This window comes from Melanotaenia boesemani, chromosome 8 (genome assembly GCF_017639745.1).
Source record: "Melanotaenia boesemani isolate fMelBoe1 chromosome 8, fMelBoe1.pri, whole genome shotgun sequence".
NCBI classification, from domain to species: domain Eukaryota; kingdom Metazoa; phylum Chordata; class Actinopteri; order Atheriniformes; family Melanotaeniidae; genus Melanotaenia; species Melanotaenia boesemani.
Window position 1 is genome coordinate 31000628 of NC_055689.1, and position 28000 is coordinate 31028627.

Here is a 28000-nt window from a genome sequence, read left to right on the forward strand (position 1 = left end):
GCAATTTTTTGTTTTTGTACATGGCTTAAACATGAATAATAAAGTATGTCAAAGGCATTTTGAAGCCTTAGCTGCTGAGCTCTAGTACAGGAAGTCTAGAGTCCTCAGGTTCAACCAGAAAGACCCGCCTACCTCAGTTATCCTCCTCATTTTATACTGATACAATGCATGTGGCTATGTGCGTGCATGTTGTGGGCGTTCATGTGAATGTGTAATTTTGCAAGGTGTGTTGTTCCTCTTCTTGACTTTTCTTCCCAGGCTGTTTTCCCACAGTTCAGGCCTCCTCTTTGGGTGAGATCTGCAAAACAAGCTTGATCCTCCCTATTTCTGCATATTTCCTTATCACACTCTCTCTGAATTATCTTCTCAGTAGCTTTTCCTTGCTGGGCACCCAGAGCAGTTTCAAGGTCCTTTGCATACTTTTACCCAGCTATTTTCTCAATATGTGAATGTTTGACTCAGTAACCCTGTGTAATGAAGCTCTATTAATTAAAAGCAGAGCCTAATAAATGTCACTAGAATATAAGGGTAAAATGTAAATGAGTAAATGAATAAGAATGTTTATAAAAATATTTACAACAATATGAAGTTGTTTCTTTTTCAACATTGTAATGCACATGAATTATTTATGTTCAGAGTTTAAATAAGTAAAGAAAATCTGACAAAACAAGTGAAGTAACCCAAACCACCAGTCATAACTTCACTAACAGCAGGTGAGCTTACCTTTGCAGTGAGACTTTGCAGTCCTGTGGTGGAAATGTGAACAGATCCTGCACCCAGTCATTCCTGAAATGTCCGTGAGCTTCCAGAGATTTGTAGCATTGAGCCATCAATAACCCGTGAAAATCCAACAAGCACATTTATAAACAACGATCCCATCAATCTGTCTGTGGATGCCAACTATGTTGTCTTAGGAGATGTTTCAGAAGTGAAAGAGGTAGATACCTCTGGCCCTGAAATCATATTTGGTGCACTTTAAATAGTTAATGATGAATCTCTCAGTGACACACTGCTCTACCAACCTGATGACTTTCCTCCAATCCCTCTTCATACTTTGCCTGAAATAACTTTGGTCTTGCACCACATAAACAGCTTCAATGAAATGATAGAGGCATTTTCTGACCCTGAGATAATGAACAAAACTTTAAAAGTAAAACATGTACTTCCTGACAACTCCGTGGAAAAGGGCAGCGGCTCTGGCATTATCAGAGGCAGCTTCAGTAGCTTCTGGGAAGAGGTTTATAAACGGTGCACCCTTGGAACAACTTTGAAAGTGCCTTTTCTGAAGCATTATTTCAGTGCTCCTACATGGAGAGCAACTGGAAGAATTCTTTTGAAAGGAATCCGTCTCTTGAATTTCTCACCAGTTTTCCTCCAGCAGCCACAACAAGAGGTCGGCTACAATCCCCTGGACCTTAAACTTCTGAATATGTGCAGCTGTTTTTGCAGGATCAAGCTGCTGGTAGATCTCTTAAAACCAAAACCTTTAACAATCTTTTTTGTTCTAATCTCCTGAGATGACTCTCCTTTTTTCTTTAATGGAGGGGCAGCAACAATTTAACTACATGCACACCTGTTAAACTCTGTTTTAATGTCTAAAAGAACAACTTAAAGAGGCAGTATTGCAGATTTCTTTAAATGAAAGATACACACTCAAAAACCAGCCAAGTTCAACAAGTTCAAACAGCACAGACATTTTATTTTTAATTCAACAAGCAGATGCTTGTTCCTCATTACACAGCTACCATCCACAAATCTGTGTTTTTTATTTTTATTTTGAGAACGGAGCGGTGGTGTTTGTTGTTCTACACCGACCAAAGAAACACTGTAAACACCAAGCAGCCACAGTTCAACAAGGCTTCAAGACGAGTGTTGTTTTTATTATAGTGACCGATGGTGTGAAAAGTGCGACTGAACATTCAGTTTAAACTGGTGACTCATGAACGTGTAAGAAAGTGGCTCAGTGTTGGTAGAAAATGCAGTGAAACCTGCTGAAACTGTGGAGGAGCAAGAAAAGAAAAATGAATGTTCACACACACAGACAAAAAAATTTAAACCAGGGATGTACAAGTCTGTAATAAACAGGTTGGTGATGTGTAATGCAGCAACAGCTTTAATATATCTTAAAATTAATTAAAATTTTTGTCTATTATTAACAAAACTTCAAGGTTTTTCCAATGCAAGTCAATTTCAGAACAAAGAATTTCAAAATGAGGAAATTTAGAGTCATAAGAATAAGATGCGTCAATTATGAGATAAAAATATAATTATTAGACAAAAATAAGTTAGCTGAAGAGTCATTATGAGATAGTCAGTTTTATCTTAGGACTTTTTATCACATAATTATGACCAAATTTAATAATCTTGACCATTTATCACGACTTTTTTCTCATGACTTTTTTATCTCATAGTTTTGACTTTTTTCTGTATCTGTTATGACGTTTTAATCTCATAGTTATAACTTTAAATCCCACAATCTTGGATATATATCACTACTTTTTCCTCATTACTTTTTATCTCATAATTATGGCTAAATTTTAATTTACTAGAATTAATTTTCATACATTTGACAACAGTTTGGACAGAAAAAAAGAGCTCTGAATTTACTGCTGAACCCTGGATATATATGAACATAAATTCAGTTTTACTTGAAAATAAACAAAAAGATCCAACATCAGTCACAGAGGAATAAAATAAAAACATGTTAACAAGTTAAAGGCTAATAAAACAGCTGCTGCTGAACGGCTCTGCACAGCCAAACTTTCATATATTACAATTTATACGATATAAATGTTTTAAAGAGCAGGTTAATGCTTTACATCTGCCTTTCAACAAGCACTGCAGCCATTTTTAGTTTATTTAAACTGATATTTTTCCCTTTTCCACCAAAAATGCTGTTTATTTAGTTTCTTTCAGCTTGCAAAAGGCAGCAGCAACATGTGACCGAACATATAAACAGTGTGTGGATGTCCAGTGGAAATGTTAATGTCAACGTTGAAATCTAAAGCTAGGTTTACAATCATCTGGAAACGAGCTGTGCTTGTTCACCGTGTTACTGATGTGACTCGTGTACGAAGCTTCGACTGCCCGTTAATACATTTTAAAACATTTAATTAGACTGCATCGTCTCACCAGAACAGACACACACACACACACACACTTTGTTCTGATAACTCTGCGGATAACACACATACAAACACACGTGACAGAAAAATCTCCCATTCTCTTGAACGCAGCTTTGGCTGAGTGGTTTGTGGCAGCAGGAGAAGAGAAGCAGGAGAAACTCCGTTTGTTCTGAAGTACCGTAACAAAGAGACGCCGACAGAATCCACACAACAGCTCCACCCGAAGACAGACGGGTGCTGCCAGAAACTAGAAAAATAAGGTTTTTACAATCATCAAGTTTTCACCCAACAAGAGAGGGCATCAGAGCGAAAGATCACAGGAATCTTTATTTTTCAATCCCTTTTCTGGTTGAATGAAATCAGTTTTCATGAGAAGTACGTAGCTATGTACGCCTGTTAGATTCTTTTTATTGAACGCCGTGTCCACATTGCCTTTAGTTTGGAGTCTGGAGGTCTAACTGCTGCGTTAGAGTGTTTCAACGATGTGAACAGTTGGATGGCACAAAACTTTCTACAACTCAACAGTTCTAAATCTGAAATGATCTTAATCAACCCTCCTCACTCCACCGCCCATACTGAAGACAGTCTCAGCCCTCTCTCTTCTAACATCACCCCCTCTGCCAGAAACCTGGGTGTTATACTTGATTCCAATCTTAATTTTCATCTTCACATCAAAAAAGTCTCCCAGTCGTGTTTCCTTCAGCTCCGCACCATCAGTAAACTCAAACCTGTCCTCTCCCGGCCCGATTTAGAAAAAGTTATCAATGCACTCATTTTCTCCAGACTCGACTACTGCAACTCCCTCCTCTCTGGTCTTGACAATAAATCCCTCTCTCGCCTCCAACTTGTTCAAAACAAAACCTCTCTGGTTTTAGCAGAAGACAACATGTGACACCTGTTTTAGCCTCGCTGCACTGGCTCCCTGTACGTTTTAGAATGGATTTTAAAGTTTTACTGATTACGTTTAAAGCTTGTTTAGGTCTGGCACCCGGCTTTATTACAGAGTTACTGACACCCTACGAGCCTCCCCGCAGCCTTAGATCCTCAGGCAGGTCCCTTTTAGCTGTGCCAGGGTCGAAACTCAAGACCAGAGGTGACCAAGCTTTTTCGGTCCGAGTCCCTCGACTCTGGAACGACCTGCCTGAGGAGATAAGGCTGGCACCATCAGTTTCATCTTTTAAGTCACTTCTTAAAACACACTTTTATCCACTGGCTTTTATAACATTTTTATTTACTTTATTTTCAATATGTACTCGTGCATGTATCTTTTTATTGTTGATTTTATTACCTTACTTTGCTGTGTGCTGTTCAGCACTTTGTAAACCTTGTTTTAAAAAGTGCTATACAAATAAAGATTTATTATTATTATTAGTTTGTTTTGGAAAATGAGGAGAATCTACCTGAAAATGGTAAAAACTGGAGACTCAAACAACACAAAACAATTTCTTCTTCCTTTCTGTGTAAAGTAAATCATTCAGGAGGGTGAAAGGCCAGAATATGAACTCCTCCAGAAATAGCAGGTAAAATTCCTGGAAAGCTTCCTTGTAGCCTTTAGGGGCTGATACTGCACCTCAGTATTAGCTTTGCTAACCCGGCAGCACAGGTACTGATTCTTCTTAGGACCCAGTGTCGTTTTTTCCTCACAAATTTCAACTGTGTACATACTAACCACTCCTGACGTCTGTGGTTAGTACACGGCTTCACTAAAGGCGAACCATCAGATCAAAATGAAACAACTGATCAAACACATACCAGAACATGTGATCTAAGTCCAACTGTGGCACTACAGGAGCATTTTAGACATTAAGCAGTTTTTATTTTGACTGGGACTGGATCAGAGTAAAGTCTTCCAGTCGGGTTAAAATTATCAGCTCTGGAGCTGCAGATCCACCATGAAGACAAACAAACCCTAAACTAGAGGAGTTTCATTCATAATCACTATACAGGACTGTTTAAACATGGGCAAGGACTCTGCATTTTAATCAGGCAGAACATGAACAATTCAGCCTTTTAGGCTCCGACTGACTGATAACAAAAGATTTATTAAAATAAAATTAAAGCTAGGTTTGACCTTTCATTGCTAGCTGGATCTGAAGGGTTTCAATATTTATATACTTACTGAGATTAAACTTTTCATTTTACTCTAATTTGCCAGGTTTTTTTCCCCCAGCTATCCACAGCTAGTTGTTATTTTAAAGAACTTATAGACACTATAATTTAGCAATAAATTGAATATTTGGTTCAGTCTAATGGTCATGATGTTCTCAGGAGAAGCGGCACTGGTACATAAACATCATGACCGTTACTGAAAGCATCCGTCAGGATCAGCAGCCACATTCAGCAACTCCTCCGGGTTCATCCTGCTAAGAAAACACCTAAACAACCAGGAAAACTTCCCTCCAAAGGCTCTTTATTCTAAATCAACAAAAACTAAATTGTAACAGCTAGCGGTTCTTTATGAAAACAAATAAAAAACAAGGTGCATTACTCCAACTAAGTCCTGAACACTGAAGAAAGCAGCAGAGCGTCGTCTAAGCTACTGAGAAAACAGGCCAAACGGATCAGAAAATGTCCAAGCGTCCAGAGGAATGCGTTCACTTTTTGAAATGAGGAAATTTAGGTGAAGCGGGTCGTCGACAAATCACCACAGATTATCCCCTGAAATGCACAAAGCAGCAAAAACGAGATGGAAAGTGTGACTGCTCTGCTGTTAGTGGCACAGATTAGATTGGCTGTACTGCAGCTTTAATCAGCATCAAGCAGATTCATGGGGCTCTAAACCTTTAGTTTTAAATGTTTGTGCTTTTCTCAGTCAGTGGAACAGACTGCTGTTATTTAGGACAGTGAAGAATCACTAGTGGTGGTTGTTTAGAGGGTTACAGAGGTCCTCTGAGCTGGATCAGGTCAAAGCTCAGAAGCCAAGTGTGAGGTTTAAAAGACAGCTGTTGGTTTTTCATCTCATAATCTGACAGCTTTACACACACAGACACACAAAAAGACGAAACTTAACTTCTTACAGCTGTTATCTAAACCTACGACAAGGTGCTCAACACCAAGCTCGGACTCGTGGTTTTCACTGCGCGGTGACAGTATGAAGAAGAGGAGGAGGTCATTTCTCCTGCAGCAGAGCGGGGATGTTGATGTTCCAGCCGATGGCCTGCCGGTCGAAGCCACAGGTGAACAGGTTGCAGGTGGTGTTGTCTTCACACCAGGCGGAGCAGCAAACCATGCGGCGGTGACCCTGAACGACCACATGATGAAGAGCAGGAAAATTAAACACCTTAAGAATGGGTACATATAGTTGCAGGACAAACTCATACAACTCCTAACGGTCTCGGGCCTTCTTATCTTTTAGACATCTACGAGCCCTCCAGAGCTCTCGGTTCCCCCGATGGACAACTTTTACATGTACCAGACATTTACACACAGTCACCGAGTCCTCTTTGAGTTTGTGATTGCTATCTTTATATTATCCTTTCTTATTTGGTAGGGAGCGTCTGTGTGCACACAACTTCCTCTGGGATTAAAAAAGTATTTTGACTCTGATTCTGATTTTAGGATTAACAATTAATTAATCAATTAGGATTAAATGTCATTTGATCTTGATCCAAGTTACAGTACTATACACAATTATTCTTTTCTTTATTTCTTAAAATAATACCACACAAACATGTAAACATTCACAGTGCAGGGAGCTAAAAGTATGTAGAACCCTCGGCTAATTAGAGTCAAAAGTCGGCCATCTTGGAGTCCAATCAATGTGATGCAGCTGGAGGTGTTTTGCTTTAAAAAATACAAATCACAAAAGAGCTCTCAGAAGACCCACGATCAAGAACTGATGGCTTGCATGGAAAGGTTTACACAAGTATCTGTAAAAGTCTATAAATGGAGAAAGTTCAGCACAGTTGCCGCTCTCCCCTCAGAGTGGCCGTCCAGTAAAGATGGCTGAACCAGCATGGCACAGACTCAAGAATACTAGAGTGTCAGCTAAAGACTTAAAGAAATCTCTGGCACATGCTAACATCTCTGGTTGAGACAAATTTACAAGAAGCAAAATTTTAAACAAGACAAATAGTTTAAAATTCCTCCTGATGGTTGTGCAGGTCTGACCTCCAGCCACAGGAAATGTTTGGCTGAGGTTGTTGTGTTATTACTTAAAAAGACTGTCAGCTGACTTAGATGAAGATAAGATCACATTTTATTATCAGTCTAAGTCATTTCTAAGGATTCACATACTTCTTTTTAAAAATTGTAGTTGTTTCTCTCATCTTTTCTTTTATCTAAAGTAAAATCTCCAGCTGACCTGTCTGTTGCTCCGCGGGAGTCGAGCCAGTCGCACTCCGGACATGTCGAACAGCCGGACCTGACGATTGTCGTGAGGAAGAGCGATGATTTTCTGGTTGACCGACACGCTGATCCTGAACAGGATGAAAGCAGAGCATGAGTTTGGATTGATCTGCAGAAGATGGCATTCAGCGTGGATGTATGCAACGGACATTATCCACATTTAATTTGTCCACATGGTCTGGTAAAATCTAGACAAGCTGAGAAGATTTACACTTTTTATGAGTCATTTGCCAAAACAGGTTCCTACGTTTATCATCCAGTAATTTTTCTAGTCATTAACTAAGACAGAAATTCAACCTACAGACTGTAAATAAAAACAGGATTTAAATCCAGAAAGAGATGATTTGATTCATGTAGTCTTAGACGGTGTGGAGAAAAAGTCAGTTAAGGACACTGTTCGCAGGATGACCTTTAAAAACAGCGTACGTGAGCAGCCGGCCGGGACCAGATCCAGATGATAAACACACACGAACCAGGAGAGCAGAGCGGCCTAAGGGTCCCGAGAAAAGCTGGGCAGAAGGCCAGCCATTTCCCCGAATCAGGGATGTTGTAAGAATGGTTATATGTGTGTGAATGTGTGTGAAAGGTCTGAAAGGAAACAGATGTTGAACAGTAGGCCTGTCACGATAACAAATTTTGCTGTACGATAAATTTTCTCAGATATTATCGCGATAAATGATAATATTGTGCAAAGTTATAATGTTGTCATTTTGAGACCATTTCAACTAACATAATAATATAATGACAATGCCATAATAATACCTACGGTAGTATATAGGCCTATGTATATGTGCCTGCGCATTACAGGGGTTATTACGGTAGACCAGGAAGTGGGGGCTTTGTACTGATGTTGTAGGCTACTTGTGTGTTCTGCTTACATGTGGGGAGCAGTGAAACAATAAATGAGGAGGTGCTTGCAGCTATTATTTCTCCATTCGACTTATTTACATAATTCAGCATAAGAGGATTAGCGCAAGAGCGTGAGAAGACACTTAAATACGCGAGTCTCACGGCCAATGCGTGTTGGCAGCCCTGCAAAACAAATGCGGCTTACCGGCTCGCACAGGTGCTTCACCACGGTCTCGTGCTGCAACATGCTGCCGTCAAGTATGACACTAAGATCACTATGCAAGAAACCAGAGCGTTCAGTCGAAATACTCCATAGTGAAACTTATTGTCATACACAGTGTATGGTAAAGTAAGGGGGGGACAAATAAAAATTATCGCGGCCGGCGAACTTATCGCGCTCATATTTTTCTACCGTTCAATTAATTGACTTATTGCTTATCGCGACAGGCCTATTGAACAGTGACAGGATAGAAGCTTCTAGAAGGTTCTGGAAGGAGAGGAGGGGTCGAAAAACGAGCTTAAAGAGTTCTGCGTAGCGGGACTCTGGTTAGTTCGTGTAGTCTGAATCATCAGCAGCTTCTGTGCATTTGCAATAAACCATTTAAAGAAAAGTATCGGAGTCAGATTCTCTTTAACGCGCGAGTGAAGTTAACTGTCAAAGCCGGAGCCGACCGGGGAAGAGGGAGAGAAGGAAAAAGGAGACTCCGGTTGGGAGGCGCGCCCCTTCTCGTGGACGGAGTACGGTCTCGGAGCAGGGAACTCGACCGGAAAAAGCCACAACAACGGTCTATGTGATTCATTTATGCCGTCTTTTTCTCACTCGTCTGTGTGTGTGTGTGTGTGTGTGTGCATATTGGCGAGTTGGCAGCTTCCAGACCTGTTAACAGCAGAGTCTGTGCGGATGGTTGCTATGGGCGACCTCATGTTCTTCAGGTCCCAGACTTTGACGGTTCGATCGTCGCTGCCAGACACCACGTTGTCTCCCACCGTGAACACGGCAGACGTCACCGTGCTGCAGAGGACGAGGAAACAAATTTCATCAGGACGACTGAAAACCTTCCAACTGTTTTAATTGTTTACGCGTTCTGTTTGCAGATGAGCCGCTTCTAATATGCTTAAAGAGTTCATTTCTAAATTAAAGCATTATTTATTTGATTTCCTTTCCGAGAAGAAAGACATACACAACACGGCAATTCTCCACATGTGGGAGGAAAATTGTAATCAGGATTAAATTCACAAATAAAAAAAAAGTTAATTAAATCAAGACGTTTAGTGCTTTCCCCCCTCCTCCATCACTGGTTTTGTTCCCCTCCTTGTGCCGGCAGAAGGAAATAAACAACATAGACCTGTGAGAAAAGCTCAACTTTCATTGCTTTTACTGGATAAATACAAGATGATAGAAAATTCACCGTTTATCTGATGCTAGTGTTGCTGAGAAAGTCGCCTTTTTCCATCGTATAAATATCATGCTTTATATCTTCCTGGTGATGCCTTTTTATTTACCTGCCACTAACATTACTCAGAAAACACACTGATCCCTTGTATTTGTTATTTCCTGGTTCCTTAAGGCTGTTTCTAATGTAAATAGGAGATCTGCTTTCAGAGCTTTATCATGTTTTTTTTTTATTATTCCAGCAATAAGGTTCACGGAGCAGCCTTCCAAAAAATGCAGTAATGATTTATCTTCTCCACCTCCTCATATCCTGAGTTTTCAGTTGTTCTGCTGTTATAAAATATCTCACTATATCCGGCCAACTATTTTGTCTCCATAAGAAGGAGCTTGTTGTTTTTAATAGCTATTTATTCCCATTCCTACTCTGCTAGCATCCTTCCTGGCTCTTTCTCCCACTTTTCTTTTATACATGCTGTTTTTTTTATTTACTTCTTTATACAATTTTGAGATTAATTTCTTGCCAAATCCGATTTAAATGTCAAAACAATCAAATAGTTCCTGTTCCAAACCTCATTTGACTGTTTTAACAACATTTTGCTCCATCTGTAAGATTTTTTTTAAAGGTTTAATAACTTTTACTGTCATGAATATGAAGATATTTTATTGTGTGTTTCAGTGATTTTCTCTATTATTTGAACCTAACCTGCATTACATTTCCCTCCCTGGTCAAAGTATCCGTCACTTTTATCAACCTATTATCAGCTTTCCAGCCAAAGAACAAAGGAAAAGGAGGGTGTAGCTTACAAGCTGTTTCTCCCAACATCTGCATGACATTCCCTCAGATTATCTCTATGCTACACATTACACACCAATACTGAAAAAAACATTTGCAGAAGTCTTCAAGCATCATGGATCCAATGCATCCTTTGTTTTTTTGTTTTAGTTTTTGACATGAAAAAAAATCGTAATCATCATCAGACTGACTCAGTGTGTCCCTGGAACACGTTGACGGAGTGGATGGATGGGTCTCTGAAGTCCCACAGTCTGAAGGTGGTGTCCCTGGATGAGGTGACCACCAGACGCTGGGTGGGGTGTGTGCAGCAGTGGGTCAGCTCCTGGTCGTGGCCTGGACAGAAACACCAACACACAACGTCACATAAAAATATTTTATTTCTTACACTTCATCAAACTCATTGAAAATACTTTATTAATAGTTTTTAATTTGTACAGAAACGCTGGCTTTGGCCCTAAAGCTCATAAATAGTTTAAACATGACTGGACAGGTAGGACACAGTGTGTCCAAGCAGTGGAGCACAAATCAGACTTTCTTAACTGAAACTAAAGGAGGCCAAGCTTCCAGTTTAGCTGCTCTTTTATTTACTATCTTATAAATGAGAGGTAAAGGCATTCAGGCTGATGATATAGTCCTTTATACATCGGCTCCCTCTGCAGCGCAGGGCTTGGAAAAGCTGTAGACTGAATTTCAGTTTTCACAAAGAACTTTTAAAAGGTCTAAAGTTGCTTTTAAAAGCCCAGAAAATAAAGTTTTTAACTTTATCAATTTCTTGTTGGTAAAACGTTGATAATCTAAGACTTTTTACATCTGATGGTAAACTGATTGACAGTGTGTTCTCCTATAAATACAGATTGATGAGAGGCTTTTACTGTATGGTCCATAATTCTAATTTAGCTTAACTTAATGTGAAGATTGGTTTCTATTTGAGAAATAAATCATGTTTCAGATTTTCTGCAAAGAAAAAAATAGCAGAAGCCGCCTTTCTATCTGTGAATGATTATGGTGACGTACCAGCATGTACTAGATCTACTGTAAGGAGCCTGGACTTAGGTCATGTTTACACATTTCCATGTCAACCCAAAAGTTTTACCTTTGTGTATTAGAAAAATATTGCATTAACACAACAGCTGAATGAAAACTACCTCCATACAGACGGAAACTCAGATAGGACTGGAAATAATAAGTGTGCATGCCAGGCCTGCAGTGGGCGGTAAAACTTTGCAATGTGCCGTATACATCTTCATCTGACCGGCAGGAAAACAACAGCTTGTACAGAGGTGTACTGGTTATCTAGCACAAGTAATTTGTTCGACGGCAAAAATGTTGCACAAAAAATGCTTTAACAGACCAAATAACTTTATATGATTGAGCAGCACAAACAGAACACAGAGACAAATGTCATTGTTTTGTTGAAAAGATGCAAACAACTCTTTTCTTTTATTGTAATATGTGTTTATATAGTTGATTTTTTATATAGTTTATTTTATACAAGCTATTTTGGCCGTGTCTCCCTCGTAAAAGAGATTTTTAATCGCTATGGGACTACCTGTTTAAATAAAACTCATTCTTCTTCCTACCAGTCAGTGAGTGAACCAACTCCGAGGTCTCCACATCGTATAAATTGGCAGCTCGGTCCCAAGAGGCCGTCACAACCTGTTTGCCCCCCACCAGCCAATCAGCAGCAATCACCACACCCTGGTGGCTGCGGAGCGTCGTGGTCGCCACGCGGACAGAAGGGCAGTCGTTCGGCCCGTCGACCTCGCCATCAGCCTCGTCTTTATCTGAAAAGTCCACGTCGTCTTCACACGGTGTTTGCTGTAGCAGGAGGGACAAGCGAGCGGGTTCACTTAAGAAAACTGAATTTTATAACTATAATAAATAAGCTACAGCTCTGTTCAGGCTTACGCTGATATCAGCGACAGGTTGAGGAGTCGGCAGCTGCACCATGTATCTCCAGATGTGAGCTGTTTGATCTCCAGAGGCTGGAGGACAGAAACAGGTGAGCGGACAGAGCAGGTTGATATTTCCCTGAAAGGGGCTTTCATGCTTCGGGTCATTTTTCGAAGGACAAGAGCACAGCAGCTTCTGCGCTAGATAAACACAGAGCTACCTGCTGATACAGACAACTTTAAGGAAGGTGCAGCTGTAGAGGGTTACCTGTTAGAGCCATCTGCTCAGTAGGATGGAACTTAATGGAGTTAACTGCAAAGGAAGAGAAAGATTTTTTAATTATTAACATTAAAGTTGATGATTGATAAATTTACAAGAACAACAGAGGAAAGAAACAGCAGAATCACTGAAACTTACAACCAATATTAATAGGAAATCTCTGTATAGCTCTAAATACCTGATCCTTGGTGGCCCATGTATTTGAGGAGACATTTTCCAGTCTCAATGCTCCACAGCATCGCGGTGTGATCTGTGAGGATGGATTACAGACAACACAAACCAAAACCCTGATGAAAAGGAGTCAAAATAAACAAGAAACAAAAGCAGACGTTGGAGGGTACAAAGGAAATTACCTGCAGATGCTGTACCGAGCACCACAGGCTGCGTCCTGGTGATGCTGAGGTCCCAGATGCCATCCCTGTGACCGACATACTCCTTAACCAGCTGGCAGATCGCTCTGGATGTGGTTGCTTTGAAACTGGACACAATCTGACACGGACATTACAGTAATGTTAATGTGGAGCAGTGGAAATCCCAGATGTGGGGCCAACAGGGTTCCTACGCACCACTTCTCAAAATGAAATCTCCTATGTTTGATATTTTTTGGGCAAAAGTCAAACATGTTTACGTGTTTCTAGCATCTCTTTTTCTTTTCCGTAACAAACAATCAAATCAGTACACTTTCAGATCTGATTAAAATGCAACCCTGTTTCTTTTCAAGTGTGATCATACAGGTTTCAACCTTCTTTTCTGGCATAATAAGACCCATTTTGTTTTTCCAGAGCTGCGTAGGAACCCAACGTGGAGGGAGGAAGCGGGTCAGCAGAACTGAGGGTCACTGAGGAGCTGCTCAGCAGGGTCCCTGTAGTAAGCTGGGGTGAAGAAGCTTGTTTTAAATAAATTAATATTTGTCCCTAAAGAGAATTAAATCAAATATCTTTAATGCTGTTTGCTTTGAGCTTTGTCTATGCACAAAAATGGTGGGTTTGACACAAAATCCCACTAATCTAAAGCTTAAAGAGCTTTAAAACAAACACCATCAGCTACCAGCAAACCAAAATCTGCAACAAAAATGTCAAATTAACATAAAAATGCAGAAACTAATTATTCTGTATCAGTACAGCAGATTACTGTAAATGTAAAACCGCAGGGAGGGGCAGGCCAAAGTCAAGAAACAGGTCAGTGGTTTTATTTCAGCTGTTATCAAAGTTTGGCTGAGATGTTTACATTAAAGATGGGAATGATACAAACAGGACTCCTGGTTCGTTTTGGACATAGACCACTAAATAAGTTCCAACTGAAAGGGAGGAAGAGAAAGGCGTCATCATCGTGTTAGACTGAATTTCAGGCTACACATTCAACAGAGGCTGTGTGAAAATCTTTATCTGTTAAAAAATGATAGAAAAACTCAAACTGATGCTATGAAGGAGAATACGTTGCTAAGTCTGATGGGAGCCAGTGGTTGCTGATTGTTAAGCAAAGCGATGACTTCAGTGGAATATTAATGTAAAAATGGCTAATTGGAGGGTTTTTTTATGAATGCAAATGGATTTTGATGACTATTAACAAAGGATGAACAATAATTTGTGTGTACTGGACAGAGAATGGTGATGAATCCACAACTTGTACAAATGCAACACTGAGGCATCATGTTACATTTAAAGAAGCAGCGAGAGGGACTGGGAAATGTAGGGTGTAGCGCTGCACAAGAGGCTTTACGTAACCGCTCTAGACTTTGGAGTATCAGTGTGCAGTCTGCTGCAGCCACATCAATATTATGCTTGTTTCAGATCTTCTAATGTTCTAATATCACCCAAGGGGGGCTTTTTTTAGTCAAAAGCACACCAAACCTTCAGCCAGTCATAAGGACATCGGCAGAGCAATGCAACTGAGTCAGTCTGGGATTCTGGACTTTTTAGAGAAGCTTCCTGACCATTTCCTAACAGAAATACTTTGTTTTCAAATTAAACATCATTAGATTTCATGCTTAGAAAGCCAGTGTCAGCTGTGCTAAACTTCTTGGGGGTAAGGAAGAGGTCCCAAACCCCAAAGAACACAACCCAAAACACAATATAGCAAGATTCAGGTTTTCATTTTCTGTCCTAAACCAAACTGTGTTAATCAAAAAGTACAGAAAGATTTACCCCACAATAAACGGTTGTTGGCTTGTAGAGGACAAACACTAGAGGACCAAGTTTCTCATGGTTTTATTCCCACAATGTCAATCTTGACTAGTGTACAAAGCTCTCTGAAGTGAACACTAAGACATGAATGAGGTAATACAGGTTTTATACCTCTTGAGTAACAGTTTTATACAGGACTTAGAAAAGCTTAATGGTAACTGTACAAATCTGAAAAAATAAACAACTAAAAAGAATAAAACTTGAACTAATGTAATGCTTTTGTTTTATGTAAAGCACTTTGAATTGTCCCGTACATGAAATGTTCTATACAAATAACCTGCCTTGCCTTGAACTAATGCACAATGAATGTTTTTATGCTCTCTTCAGGGAGTTTTCCTGTTTAAAAGAAGACTTGTTTCTAATCAGGAGCTGCTTCTGGTCCGAGCCGGCACACAAACACGCTTGACAGGCTGGCATCTTCCCAGATATGATCCAATACACCAGGTCATGCTACACAGCCTATTTTGTTCATGTCAAAGCTTTAGCAAATTTTCACACTGTAGCACCCCCCAACGACAGCTAAGTCAGCATCTGTCTGTCATCCTGTCTCTTCTGAGATCCCTCCAGCCAGTAAGTCAGTCTGATGTCGACTCTTATCTCCTGCTCTGTCATTTTCTCTCTTTCTTTGTCTCTCTTCCCCTGATAGCGTCCTCTTGCACTTCTTTGTTGAATCAACCATAGTATGTGTTTAAAACAGCCACTGTGTTGATATTGAGTTGCTGGTGTGTGATGCGGTGCCATAAAGCGAAAAGCTGCTGTAAAATGATGCCCCAGGCTGGAAGAAAAAGTAGTGAGGTGTGGTTTCTCAGCCTTGGGATGATGCAGGAATCTAAATGTGTCAGTGAGCCATCAAAACATGTCAGAAACAGAGTTTTTAAAATCTAGTAAAAAAGTTGTCTAGTGTTACTTTTTTCTAAAAATTAAATAAATAAATTCTAACTACTGTAACGTTTTGATTGGCTGCTGTAACATGAGATATACACATGAATTTCTCTGTCTACAGCATGAATCAGGTGTTTTATTTTGAAAAGATCGCTTCAGATTTGCTTTGTTAGTGAATTTAGATTGTGCTGTTTTGTTGTGTTGAGGAAGATGCGAGCTGAGGGAAAATAATTGGCAGAGTTTCAGAAGACAAAGCTGAAATGTCATTTTCTAGAAAATCTGTGAGAAAAAGTCGAACTTCCACCTCATGTGTCTGATTGTGTTAACAACACCTCACTTGAGTTTATGTGTCAATTTCAACCTGGTTTTCATTTTTTTGCCCTTTGTTCACTGACGCTTAAAACCTGAAGATGGACAGGGTGGTAATATAATCATGAGACACTGGTCCGTCAGTATTTAATGGCATTTTTGTTTTTTTTAATGTCACAAAGTGTTTTTTGTGGGATTTGGTTACATCTGTTTTATAAAACATCTCAGAGCCTGTTTGTTAGTACAAAGCACTTTTCAGCAGACTGCACACTCCACTCTGTTTTAACTGAACAATGATTTAAAGCAGCCACCAAATGCTCCTCTTCCTTGAATCATCTTTTATTCAAAGTGTAAAAAGCATTTTGAGATAACGGCTGCTTCACGTTACAGATGTCTCCACAGTGTACCATTATGCCGACAAGAAGCTGAGTCAAAACCAAAGAGGTGCAAATGAAAAAGCCCGTTAGTGAGATAATAAAAATCTGGTTTTATCTCACGCAGAAACGGATAGTAAAAGCTCAAACTCCTACATTTGAATGACCAAGTCTCGTGGGGAGGGAGGGTCGACCCCCTGGCTGGGCTGTTCATGCATATTGGCACACAAAGGGGAGAAATCAACAAGTTACCCATGAGTCTCCACCCCACAACTCCCAGCTGGTTACGCTGAAGTTGCGGGATCCACCTACTCTGGCATGGCAAGAATTTGAACGTGGCTACGAGCAAAAAAGGGTGAAAAGACAGCAGTTCCACTCTTTAACAATCAAAAGTCACGTCACGTTACACTGTGGAGCTACAAAAAAAAGAAAATCAAAACCAAAAGGCAGATGAAACCTTTTTCTACGTTTTATCAACCGCTGAAAACTTATCATGATTTTCTGTCCTGTAAGGTTATGACTGATGCTTCTTCCAACTAAAATCCTGTTTAAAATTATTAATTTTAACTTGAAATACTTTAAAACACACAAAAGTTAACTACAATATATAAAATTTGCCACATTAAAAAATACACAATTATTAAAACGCATTTAACGACAAAAAAGAGAAGTTAAAACTGTGGAAAAAATATTTACCTTGCTTGTGGAAGCCTTGTAGGTTGTTTTCAGTTTCTGAGACAGCTGGCTGGTGCTATGACTCGCTGTACATTAACACCAGAGAAACCAACACAATCCACGTTTAACAGAAGATTAAAACAGGTTAAAAATCAAGAAGCAAATACAGTTAAATATTAATATTACCCTAATATAATATTATTACTTTTGGGAAACAGGAGTTTTTCATTCTGAGCAGATACAGGTGTCTAAACTCCTGAGATTAAATCCAGACGAGTAAAGAGTGACTCACCCTTTGTTTTAAGAGCGCCTTTAGCTAAATCTGCTCCTTCGAAGGTGTGTCCCTCTGCAGCCAAACGATCATTCAGCGTGTCGATTTCTCTGCGCACTGAAAGTCAAAAGTCTCAGTTACAAGATGTTGTTACAGGAGCTGTTTCAGTCACCGCAGTGGGTGGTTGCTATGATCAGAGCGAGAGCCCCCAGGTTAAAATGACTGTCAAGAGAGGCCAGAAGTCTGAGGGAAAAAAACTGTTTTTTCCAGTTATTACATAACTAGTGGGAGTTTTTCTGTTTGATTTGTTTTCTTTTCCCAACATAAGAAAAACTGGAAGTTTGAAACATGGTGCCATCAGTATGGCTGGCAGCTGCTACAACAGAGAACACATGAACAGCTAAAATAAGACGCTTTACACACTCACTGATCACTTTGTTAGGTTTACCTGCTAAATTGCTTTTTAACACAAATATCTAAATCACAAAGCAGCAACTTAATGCATTTAGATGCATAAACACGTCCAACCTTGAAGCAGATGGGCAACAGCAGCAGGAGACCACACCGGGTGCCTCCTGTCAGCTAAGAACAGGAAACTGAGTCTACAATTCACAGATTCACCAACACTGGACAATAGAAGAAAGAATTTTGGACCTCTCAGTACCAACGTCCCATGTCCATCCCTTTATGACCACAGTGCAGCATCTACTGATGGCTACGTCCAGCAGGATAATGCACCATGTCACAAAGCTCAAATCATTTCCACCTTCTTGAACATGACAATGAGTTCACTGGACTCCAACGGCCTCCACAGTCACCAGATCTCAGTCCACTAGAGCAGCTTTGGGATGTGATGGAACGAGAGATTCTGTGTGATGATATCAAGTCAATATGGAGCAAAAGCTCAGAGGAAAGTTTCCAACACGCTGTTGGATCTATGACACCAAGAATGAAGGCAGTTCTGAAGGAAAAAGGGGTCCAATCTGGTACTAGCAAGGTGGGTCTGATTGGCCAGTGAGTATCTATTCACATAAAAACTACTTTTTTTAATGTAATAAGGCTTTAATGAGATTTGGAGAATAGTTGTCAGTTCCTTTAATTAATCCTGACACCATTCAAAATACATATAAAAAAAAACAAACATAAAATACATAACTTATAAAATGACAAATAAACAGGATGAGAATCTTCTCAAGGTCAATAACAACTATTTCCCACTAAAAACAAATTCACTGAGAAGCAGCACTTTGAGCAACTTCCTGTGATCCCAGACCAGATAAGAGAGTAGATTCCTACGTTTGTAGTGAAAGTCTGCTTGCATCTATTTAGAATTGTAAAACACTACAGCAGAAAAAATACATCTGAAATTAAAGCTGTAATGTAGTACAAAAAAAAGGTAAAATAATTGATTGTTTGCAGCCCACTGGCATGCTAATTGTAGCTTCAGATAAAAGGTTACTCCACATCCAAATGAGTCAAATGTTTGGGTGCTGAAAAATTATTCTTTTTTTTTTCAAATACCATGGAAGCGTGCTACAAACTGTCTGGCTGCACAGGGGTTAAATGCAGAAGAATGAAAAGCTTTCAGCAATAATGGGTTTGTTGTCTGCCTTTATGGTGACTTACGCTCTATGTTTTCTAAGTAGAGGTTTTCAAACTCCCTCTCGATCTGACTGAACAGGTCCAGCAGATTGCTTCTCAGCGACAAAGGCAGTTTGGAGTCCTGCAGGAGAAGAAGAAGAAGAAAGGGAGAATTGTAAACAACATGGAAACACGTGGCTTTGTCACTGAGGCCTGTGTGGACGTGGTGATCTGGTTGTATGCATACATATGTATTAAAGGAGAAGAAGGAGGGTGCTGAAAAATCCTGGAATAGAAACTGTTGAGGGCTGAACCCAACTGCTGGGTTATCAGACAATTTCTTTCACCTTTAGAAAATGATACCTGAGAAAACAAGACCCTACAGGAGCCTCACACGGCAAGTCTCAACATAATTCAAGTTTAGTGTTGCAGCAACATCATAAAGTGTGTTATTGCAACAAAGCACAATAAGTCTCTTATCACACGTTAAACCTTGAGAGAGGAAAACAGAGTGAACTCCTGTTTGAGGGTCAAACAGGAAAGAATCAATAAGTCTCCATAAGAGGAAAGGACCAGTGAAACATTAGAGATCAGTGGATGTGTTGTTGCCTTAAAAAATGCCTCACTGTGTTTTTATGAGGCTTACAATCATGTTTAGGCTTGTTGGTGCACATACAATATTTTTTTTCCATCTTTAGCTATTTAAATCTCAACCAATCCTAAAAAAATATATTAAAAAAATATTAGCCCTCCTGGCTCCTCCCTGAGCCGCCACCTTATCGTGGTGGTGGAGTTTGTGCGTCCTGACAATCCTAGCGGCTATGTTGTCGGTGGCTCATTCCGCTGGTTGGGTCACCCACAGCAAACAGGTGTCTAGGGGAGGGGCCAGACAAAGAGCGGCTCAAATCACCCCTATGATGATGAGAAAGCAAGGACCAAGGTTTCCCTTGCCCAGACGTGGGTCACCGGGGCCCCCCTCTGGAGCCACGCCTGGAGGTGGGGCACGGAGGCGAGCGCCTGGTGGCCGGGCTTTTGCCCATGGGGCCCAGTTGGGCTCAGCCCGAAAGGGTGACGTGGGCCTCTCTTCCCGTGGGCTCACCACCTGCAGGAGGGGCCGTAGGGGTTGGGTGCAGCGTGAGCTGGGCGGCTGCCAGAGGCGGGGACCCTGGCGGTCTGATCCTCGGCTGCAAAAGCTAGCTCTAGGGACATGGAATGTCACCTCTCTGGCTGGGAAGGAGCCTGAGCTGGTGCACGAGGTTGAGCGGTTCCGGCTAGATATAGTTGGACTCACCTCGACACATGGCTTGGGCTCTGGAACCATTACCCTTGAAAGGGGTAGGATCCTCTTCCATTTTGGAGTTGCTCCCGGTGGGAGGCGCCGAGCAAGTGTGGGCATGCTCATTGCCCCCCAACTTGGCACCTGTGCATTGGGGTTTACCCCGGAGGATGAAAGGGTAGCCTCTCTCCGCCTTCAGGTGGGGGGGAAGGGTCCTGACTGTTATTTGTGCTTATGCGCCAAGCAGCAGTTCAGAGTACCCACCCTTTTTGGAATCCTTGGAGGGGGTGTTAGAGAGCACTTCTTCCGGGGACTCCCTAGTTCTGCTGGGGGACTTCAATGCTCACGTGGGCAATGACAGCGAGACCTGGAGGGGCGTGATTGGGAGGAACGTCTCCCCTAATCTAAATCTGAGTGGTGTATTGTTGTTGGACTTCTGTGCTCGTCATGGACTGTCCATAACGAACACCTTGTTCAGTCATAAGAGTGTCCACATGTGCACTTGGCACCAGGACACTCTAGGCCGCAGTTCGATGATCGACTTTGCAGTTGTGTCATCGGACTTGCGGCCACATGTCCTGGACACTCGTGTGAAGAGAGGGGCGGAGCTGTCAACTGATCACCACCTGGTGGTGAGTTGGCTCAGATGGTGGGGGAGGATGCCAGTCAGGTCTGGCAGACCCAAGTGTGTTGTGAGGGTCTGCTGGGAACATCTGGCAGAGTCCCCTGTCAGAAAGAGTTTCAACTCCCATCTCCGGCAGAGCTTCGACCATGTCCCAGATGAGGCGAGGGACATTGAGTCTGAATGGGCTGTGTTCCATGCCTCTATTGTTGAGGCGGTCAGCCGCAGCTGTGGCCGTAAGGTCGTCGGTGCCTATTGTGGCGTTAACCCCCGAACTCGGTGGAGACCGGCAGTAAGGGATGCCGTCAAGCTGAAGAAGGAGTCCTATCGGGCCTTTTTGGCCTGTGGGACTCCAGAGGCAGCTGATGGGTATTGGCGGGCTAAGCAGAGTGCGGCTTTGGCGGTCGCTAAGGCAAAAACTCGGGCATGGGAGGAGTTTGGAGAGGCCATGGAGAATGACTTCCTGACGGCTTCGAAGAAATTCTGGTCCACCATCTGGCGGCTCAGGAGGGGAAAGCAGTGCTCCGTCAACACTGTGTACAGTGGGGATGATGGGCTGCTGACCTCGACTCTGGACGTTGTGAGGCGGTGGAGGGAATACTTCGAAGACCTGCTCAATCCCACCAACCAATCTTCCGATGAGGAAGCAGAGTCTGGGGTAGCTGGTGCTGGCTCTCCTATCGCTGGGGCTGAGGTCGCTGAGTTGGTTAAAAAGCTCCTCGGTGGCAAGGCCCCGGGGGTGGATGAGGTCCGCCCAGAGTTCCTTAAGGCTCTGGAGGCTCAGAGTAGAGCCGCTGCTCCTCCACATCGAGAGGAGCCAGATGAGGTGGCCCGGGCATCTGGTTAGGGTGTCTCCTGGACGGCTCCCTGGTGAGGTGTTCCGGCACATCCCACCGGAAAGAGGCCCCGGGAAAGACCCAGGACACACTGGACGGACTACATCTCACAGCTGGCCTGGGAACACCTCAGGATCCCTCCGGATGAGCTGGTGAATGTGGCCGGGGAGAGGGAAGTCTGGGTTTCCCTGCTTAGGCAGCTGCCCCCACGACCCGACTCTGGATAAGCGGCAGAAAATGGTTGGATGGATGGATATTAGCCCTTTTATGACTCAATCTTAAATGTTTGTGTAAAATGAAAAATAAAAACAAAAATGAAAACAGAATTCAATGATTTGCAAATCTCATCCACCCACTTTTATTCATAATTTGACACAGAAAACACGTTAAAAGTGAAGTATTTTACTGTTTTATAAAAAAAATATTGAATCTACAAATTATGACGCTATCTCAGAATGATATATACGACTTTCAATATTTTATTGTCAAAAGATTCAGAGAATCTGGAGACGTCTCTGCCTGCAATCTTATTGCTTTAGGCGACGATACATTAAAAACAGATGTGATTCTATCATGTATATTGCTTCATGGGCTCAGGAAAACTTCCCAAAAATAAATGAGTTTAAACAAAGTTCACAGTCCTGCATCTCTGATGGCATGTGGATGCAGTAGTGGATTTGGAGCTGGAAACATACATACATGGAAAGGCTCCATTAGTACTGAAAGCCATATACAGTAACATATGCTCTCATACAGATCTCATATATTTCTTTAGGGAAGGTAGAATATTCCAGAAAGGCTGTGCTAAACCACACATTGCAAATCCATTACAGCAGCATAACTTGGAAACTGGCCTGTCTGCAGTCCAGAACTGAAACTGTGATGCTTCCTGAAACACAACTACAGTCCCATATCCTTTATCAGACAACAGGAAAACAATCCTCTACCATAAGTCCAGCAGCTGGTCTCTTCGGCTCTGAAAAGAGGGGATGCTACAAAGTAGTAAACATGACCCTGCCCCTACTCTTTACCATCAAATTCAAGATAAGCTAATATATTTATGAAATGCTAAACTGCCTCACTTTCAACATTTGATATGTTTTCTGTGCTCTATTTATTATTTACATGTTGTACAGTGTCTCAACATTTAAATTTTTTTTGCACTTAAATATTACTGATAGTCTGGAGTTCAGAGTCAGCTTCAATGACAAAAATAAAGAAATAAGACATTTCTCCTCAAAGCTTCAGCCAGTCATAATGTAAGCACTTAGAGCAATAAGCCCTCTCTGCCTCCCGAGTGTGGCGTACTCTGCATAATGCATGCTTACAGGAGTTAAACTGGAGCCTGCAGCAACATTTTCCAAAGAAAAATCAGTCAAGTGGGTCGTCTGCATCAACAGACTGATGACAAGCTGAAATGATTGCACTACAGCACACAGACTGGAATAACTGTACAATGAAAAGGTCAAGCAGAGAAGCAGTTGCAGCAGGGGGGTTGAGGGGTCTACAAAATGACATATAACCCACTACACAAGCGTTGTGATTTATAACTAGTGACACACAGAGACACGATAACCTCAGTGGACCAAAGCTAGAAAATGTGTTGAATTAAGTAAAATTTAATTACACTTAGTGGGTCTACACCTCATTAATACTAGCTTATAACAGTGAGGATGTTAACACAACAAATGCAAAATCCCATTTAAATAAAGCATATAGATGACCTTGTGTTATTGTTATTGAACATTAAATGTTGCTGCTGGAATATAGAGAAAAACATACTTTCAAAAAGGGAATTCACCACAGTGCCTACTCTCAGTACAAACTAATCTAAACTACAGCCAACCTACACAACAGGTACAAGCTCTAAACAGCATTTGGGGTGCTACTCTATTTTCTGAAACACAGTTAGACACCTGAAACTTACCTCCATCCTCATGAAGGATTCCAGATTATCAGAGGACTGGAACCAAAAGGGACCAGAGTGGGAAAAAACAAAAAAGTCATGAGGAAGGGATTAAAACATGTTTAACCAAAAAACGGATGCTTGCCAGGGTCTGAATACAAAAACAGCTCAATTTTCCTCCCACTGTGACTGCATGATGACAAATTTAGCTTCCACACCAAAGGAAAGAAAGCACCAGTTATAAACCATTTTCTTTTTTATTTACGGTCTTGAAAATGTATTTACAAAATATCAGTAAATTTAAACAGAAGCATCACATGATTTATTTTAAGATTCAGGACAAATTTTGTTATATTAGTAATATTCTGAATATCTAGAAACACCTAATTTAACTGGGAACCATGGAAATTATTGTAAAAGATATTTATTAACATCATTTTCATGTTACAGGCCTTCATAACATGGACTTATATTACACTAGCTTTGCAACTGTAGACCTATCAAATGTACAAAAAAAGAAAAGTATAATTTGGGGTTTGAATACTGACAACAGGTTTGGTTTATAGATTTTTCTGTGAGTCAGAGCTTGAATTACTGGAAAGCAGTACTTCAACTTGTTTTAGGCACCATGTAATACACTATAGTTGTTCAAAGTGGTGGGTTTTGATTCTACAGGCAGCGACTGATTCCCTAAAGTCTGGCAAACTCTACAATTTTCAGCTGTCCCTGATAAAATGTGACCATTGTGAAGGAATCTTACATCATGGCATAAAACAGCAGTCCTACATCAGACAGCAAAAGAGGTTATAGACCCCCATTGTTACAGTCACGGGACACGTTTCTGACATATAAATTTACTCAAATCATCCTGTAGTGGTTGAGCTGTGGAACCAGATGCCTTCCCCTTATCACATTTTCCTATTTCAGCACACTCGATTCCTTCATTTGACTCCTGTTCGTGAGATTTGAGCAGAGTCGTCGAGGACAAACGCAAAGAGAGAGCTGTGGCAGAGCTGCATAAGTTGCAGCTTAACACTTTAACCATTTCTGTCAGATGTGCATTAAATCCATTTGTAACTAAGTAGATTTTTTTTGTTCCAGGTCATTTTCCAGCTTACAAGCAGAAGGACGGAGGAGCGATGAGATGAGGAAGTTGAAACGAGAAAATGAGAAGAGCTTTTTTGTATGATGTGTCCTCCAGCTCCTGTCAAGAAGGGTGCAGCACAGAAATAAACAGAGAAAGAATAGCAACTCCTAAAAGAGAAGCCAAACATTGAACAAACTAACACCCACTGTAGTCAACAATCTGATGTGAGCAGAGCTGGTCTGGGAAAACACACTATGAAGCTTCAGAATGGACATTTTGCACTAAATATTTATCCTTGGATATTCTTACCTTAGATCATGATTAGCTGCTCTCCTCAAACTCAAGGCTTTCTGGTAACATTATACAGTGATGCAGTTTATCACCCTAGCTCTCCTCTCTTAGATCTCTTATCCACCAAACCGACGTGAAGACGGAGCAGACAAAAAGCCCCCTGCTGGGTCTTTTTACTACCAGTGTCTGAACAAGCAAAACAGCCCTTGAACACACAACAAAGTCACAGACCTACTGCCAGACAAAACATACAATCTGTCTTCGCAAGACAGAAGAGAGCAGCTAAACATAAGCTATAGTGTGAATAAAAGCGAATGACCACACAGATTTAACAGGAAGTGACCACGGTGGGAAAGTTTTGCTTGTCTTGGATAATTGAACATGACCAATAAGAAGAGGTACGTTGACTGTTAGCTCTCTGTAATCACTGCAGCTTACGTTCACAAGCATTCAGTCACCGAACAGTCAGACTCAGCAAAAATCTTCTTCAATTATGTGCAATTCCTGCACAGAGTTTCAATCCTTTACATCCCAGCTAGTTTAATTTAGTTTTCAACTAAATTAAAATAACCTTACATTAATAAAGCAGTAATTGTATCCAGCCTAGTATAAATCATTATGTGTCCTCTAAAAGGATGCATTACTACCTAATTGGCTTAGGCTTACAGCTAGAGTGCTTACGGGTGCAGACAGCAACAGCAGGACAGCGAGCTAATAATGACGGACAAGGGAGAAGAGGCGCAGCTGGAAACACACAGAGGATACACAGCATCAATGGATAGAAAATTTAAGTTATTCTGGAGAACTTAAAGTTCTTGTTGGCATTGCTTTACAGTTTAAGGAGTAATCATCACCTGTCCTTCCAGCATGTCTCTCTGCAGGCCGGAGCGGTCCTGCTCAGTGCTGTTGGTCCTGCGGATGGAAAGGCTGTGAGATTTCCTCTTCTGTTTTGCCTGACGGGCGGCAGCGCTGCTCCCACTCTCCACCGGCATCCCTCCGTACAAACCCGTTTAAACCGGTCTAAAAAGTAAAGTAAAAAATTAAGTAAAAGAAATCTTGTTTAAAACAATCAGGAGGGGGGCGCAAACTGAATGCAAATCTTTCACCCAACTATTTCATTCAGCAGGAATCATAGGACGTATGCAGAGCTTGGCAGTGGCTGCCTTTGGCAGCCTCCAAGTGTCAATGTGTGAAGTGACAAAATGAATGAGTGTGAAAACACAGCTTAGCTGAATGTTTACACTGGACAAATCCCTTCAGTGGATACCTTAAGGTGAAATGTAAAGATGTATACTGAGAAGCAAACAATCTCTACAGACAACATTTTGTCAGAGAGAGGGTTGAGAAATAAGGAGAAAATATATGATTACAGTAGTCAAAAACAATCTTTTGATGCCCTTCAGAAAAAAAGAAAATATGATATTGGACTACAAATTAAGCTGCAGCTCTCATTTTCAACAAGAATGTGCATATTTTCAACCAGTCAATCAGCTCATTTGGTTTCTAAATGACCATTAAAAAGTGGCATATTCATGGGCTAATATTGTTTCTATGCTGATTTTTCAATTCTATGTCCTTTTTCCCCCATTAGTTCAATTTATTGTTCAAGTTGAAGAGGATCAGTACAGTAATGCATGATGCAATGCCGGAAGAGAACAGATTGCTAAATTGCATCCACAGTCCTAACGCAGGTAAGAAAAACATTGCAAACAAGCGTGCATAATCAGAAATAAGACCCCAGCACCCAGACAGAAACAAAGCAATGCACAAACGAGGATATACAAGGGTAAACTAATATCAACACACAAAAATCAAAGCTGATCACAGGTTTGATGGCCCATTAACAATTGTTTAACGTGAGTCTCTAAGAAGTAATGTGTGGAAGACACAATGAAAACCAGTGGCATGTTTATTCCTGTATTTACTGTTTTTGGACAACAAGGCTTGTCCAAATGTAGTGCATCTATATGGCTCAAAAAGTGAACTGGCTCTAGCATCAGCCATGAATCAGCACTGGGCAGCAGTGGTGCAAAGAGGGGCAACAGTAGCTTTTACAACCCTAACAAAGGGTTATTGGGTTCAATTCTTTAGCTAATCTTCAGTATTTTCTTTGCAGTGTTTCATCTTTCAATTAACTAAACTGATTAATATCCTGACCATCAAAATGTTTGACATGATGAAGGTCTGGTGAAGCCTCAAGTCGTTTTTTAAAGCTCCATCATTCAATTTCAATCTAACAGATCATTCATAAAATCAGGCTGTTCTTCCCTTGTTTGCATTTCTAGAAAGATTGTGTCTACAGTAAAACATAATACTTTTATATCTATGAATCATCATGAGGTAGTCAGTGTTATGATTAATAAGACATATTTAAAATTGGCCCCGACTGTCAAACTCTGGCAAATTTGCCCTTGAACTAACAAAAGGTGTCTGGATGACATAGCAAAAAAATAAATGAATGATTGAATAAATAAAGTCATTACAGCCCGTCTGCCTGAAAACAAACACAGTGCTGCCTCTTTGAATCGCTCTGTGTATCTTCCAACAATATAAAACACCCTTGTTTAGCTACCAGACAGTCTGGTTTGTAGTCAGTTCCTCTGGCTGACTGTCACTGGTTTGACCCGCAGATGTGAGGGCAATTACAACACCGTTAATGCCCCCATTGTGCAACGGTTTTAAAAAGAAGAAAAGGAAAATACGTTTTCGTACAATGGAAACTAAAAGCGACTCCATTTAACTCACTGAAAGTGAGTCTACATGAGCTTAGCCTTGTTACAGCGCGATGCTTAACACAAGCTAACCAGAGCTAACATTATCCCGAGCATGCTAATAGGCTAACGGGTTAGACGAGCTGCCAAAACACGGAGTTCAACTTACCAGAAAGTCTAAAAGTGCAGGGTTTTATTCCGGGATATACTGGCAGTCGTTTTCCTGTGTATCATTTTCTTCTGCGTGCTGTAATACGACGTAGGTTTATGTGTAAAATCCGTGTTGACAGCTGACGAGCACCGTTACAGCGCGACAG

The 28000-nt window shown here is 41.1% G+C and overlaps 1 protein-coding gene across 1 annotated transcript; it reads right to left on the minus strand.

Moving 5' to 3' along the window:
* Positions 1-1678: 1678 nt before the first annotated feature.
* LOC121644051 (WD repeat-containing protein 37) lies at positions 1679-28000 on the minus strand. Its single transcript, XM_041991748.1, has 14 exons — positions 27853-28000; positions 25827-25992; positions 19000-19096; positions 17395-17490; positions 17124-17188; positions 13033-13168; positions 12858-12929; positions 12668-12712; positions 12416-12492; positions 12088-12325; positions 10699-10840; positions 9199-9333; positions 7429-7543; positions 1679-6366 (listed from the first exon to the last, which is right to left on the minus strand). The coding sequence occupies exons 2-14, from the start codon at positions 25962-25964 to the stop codon at positions 6235-6237; spliced, it is 1488 nt and encodes a 495-aa protein (XP_041847682.1). The 5' UTR covers positions 25965-25992; positions 27853-28000; the 3' UTR covers positions 1679-6234.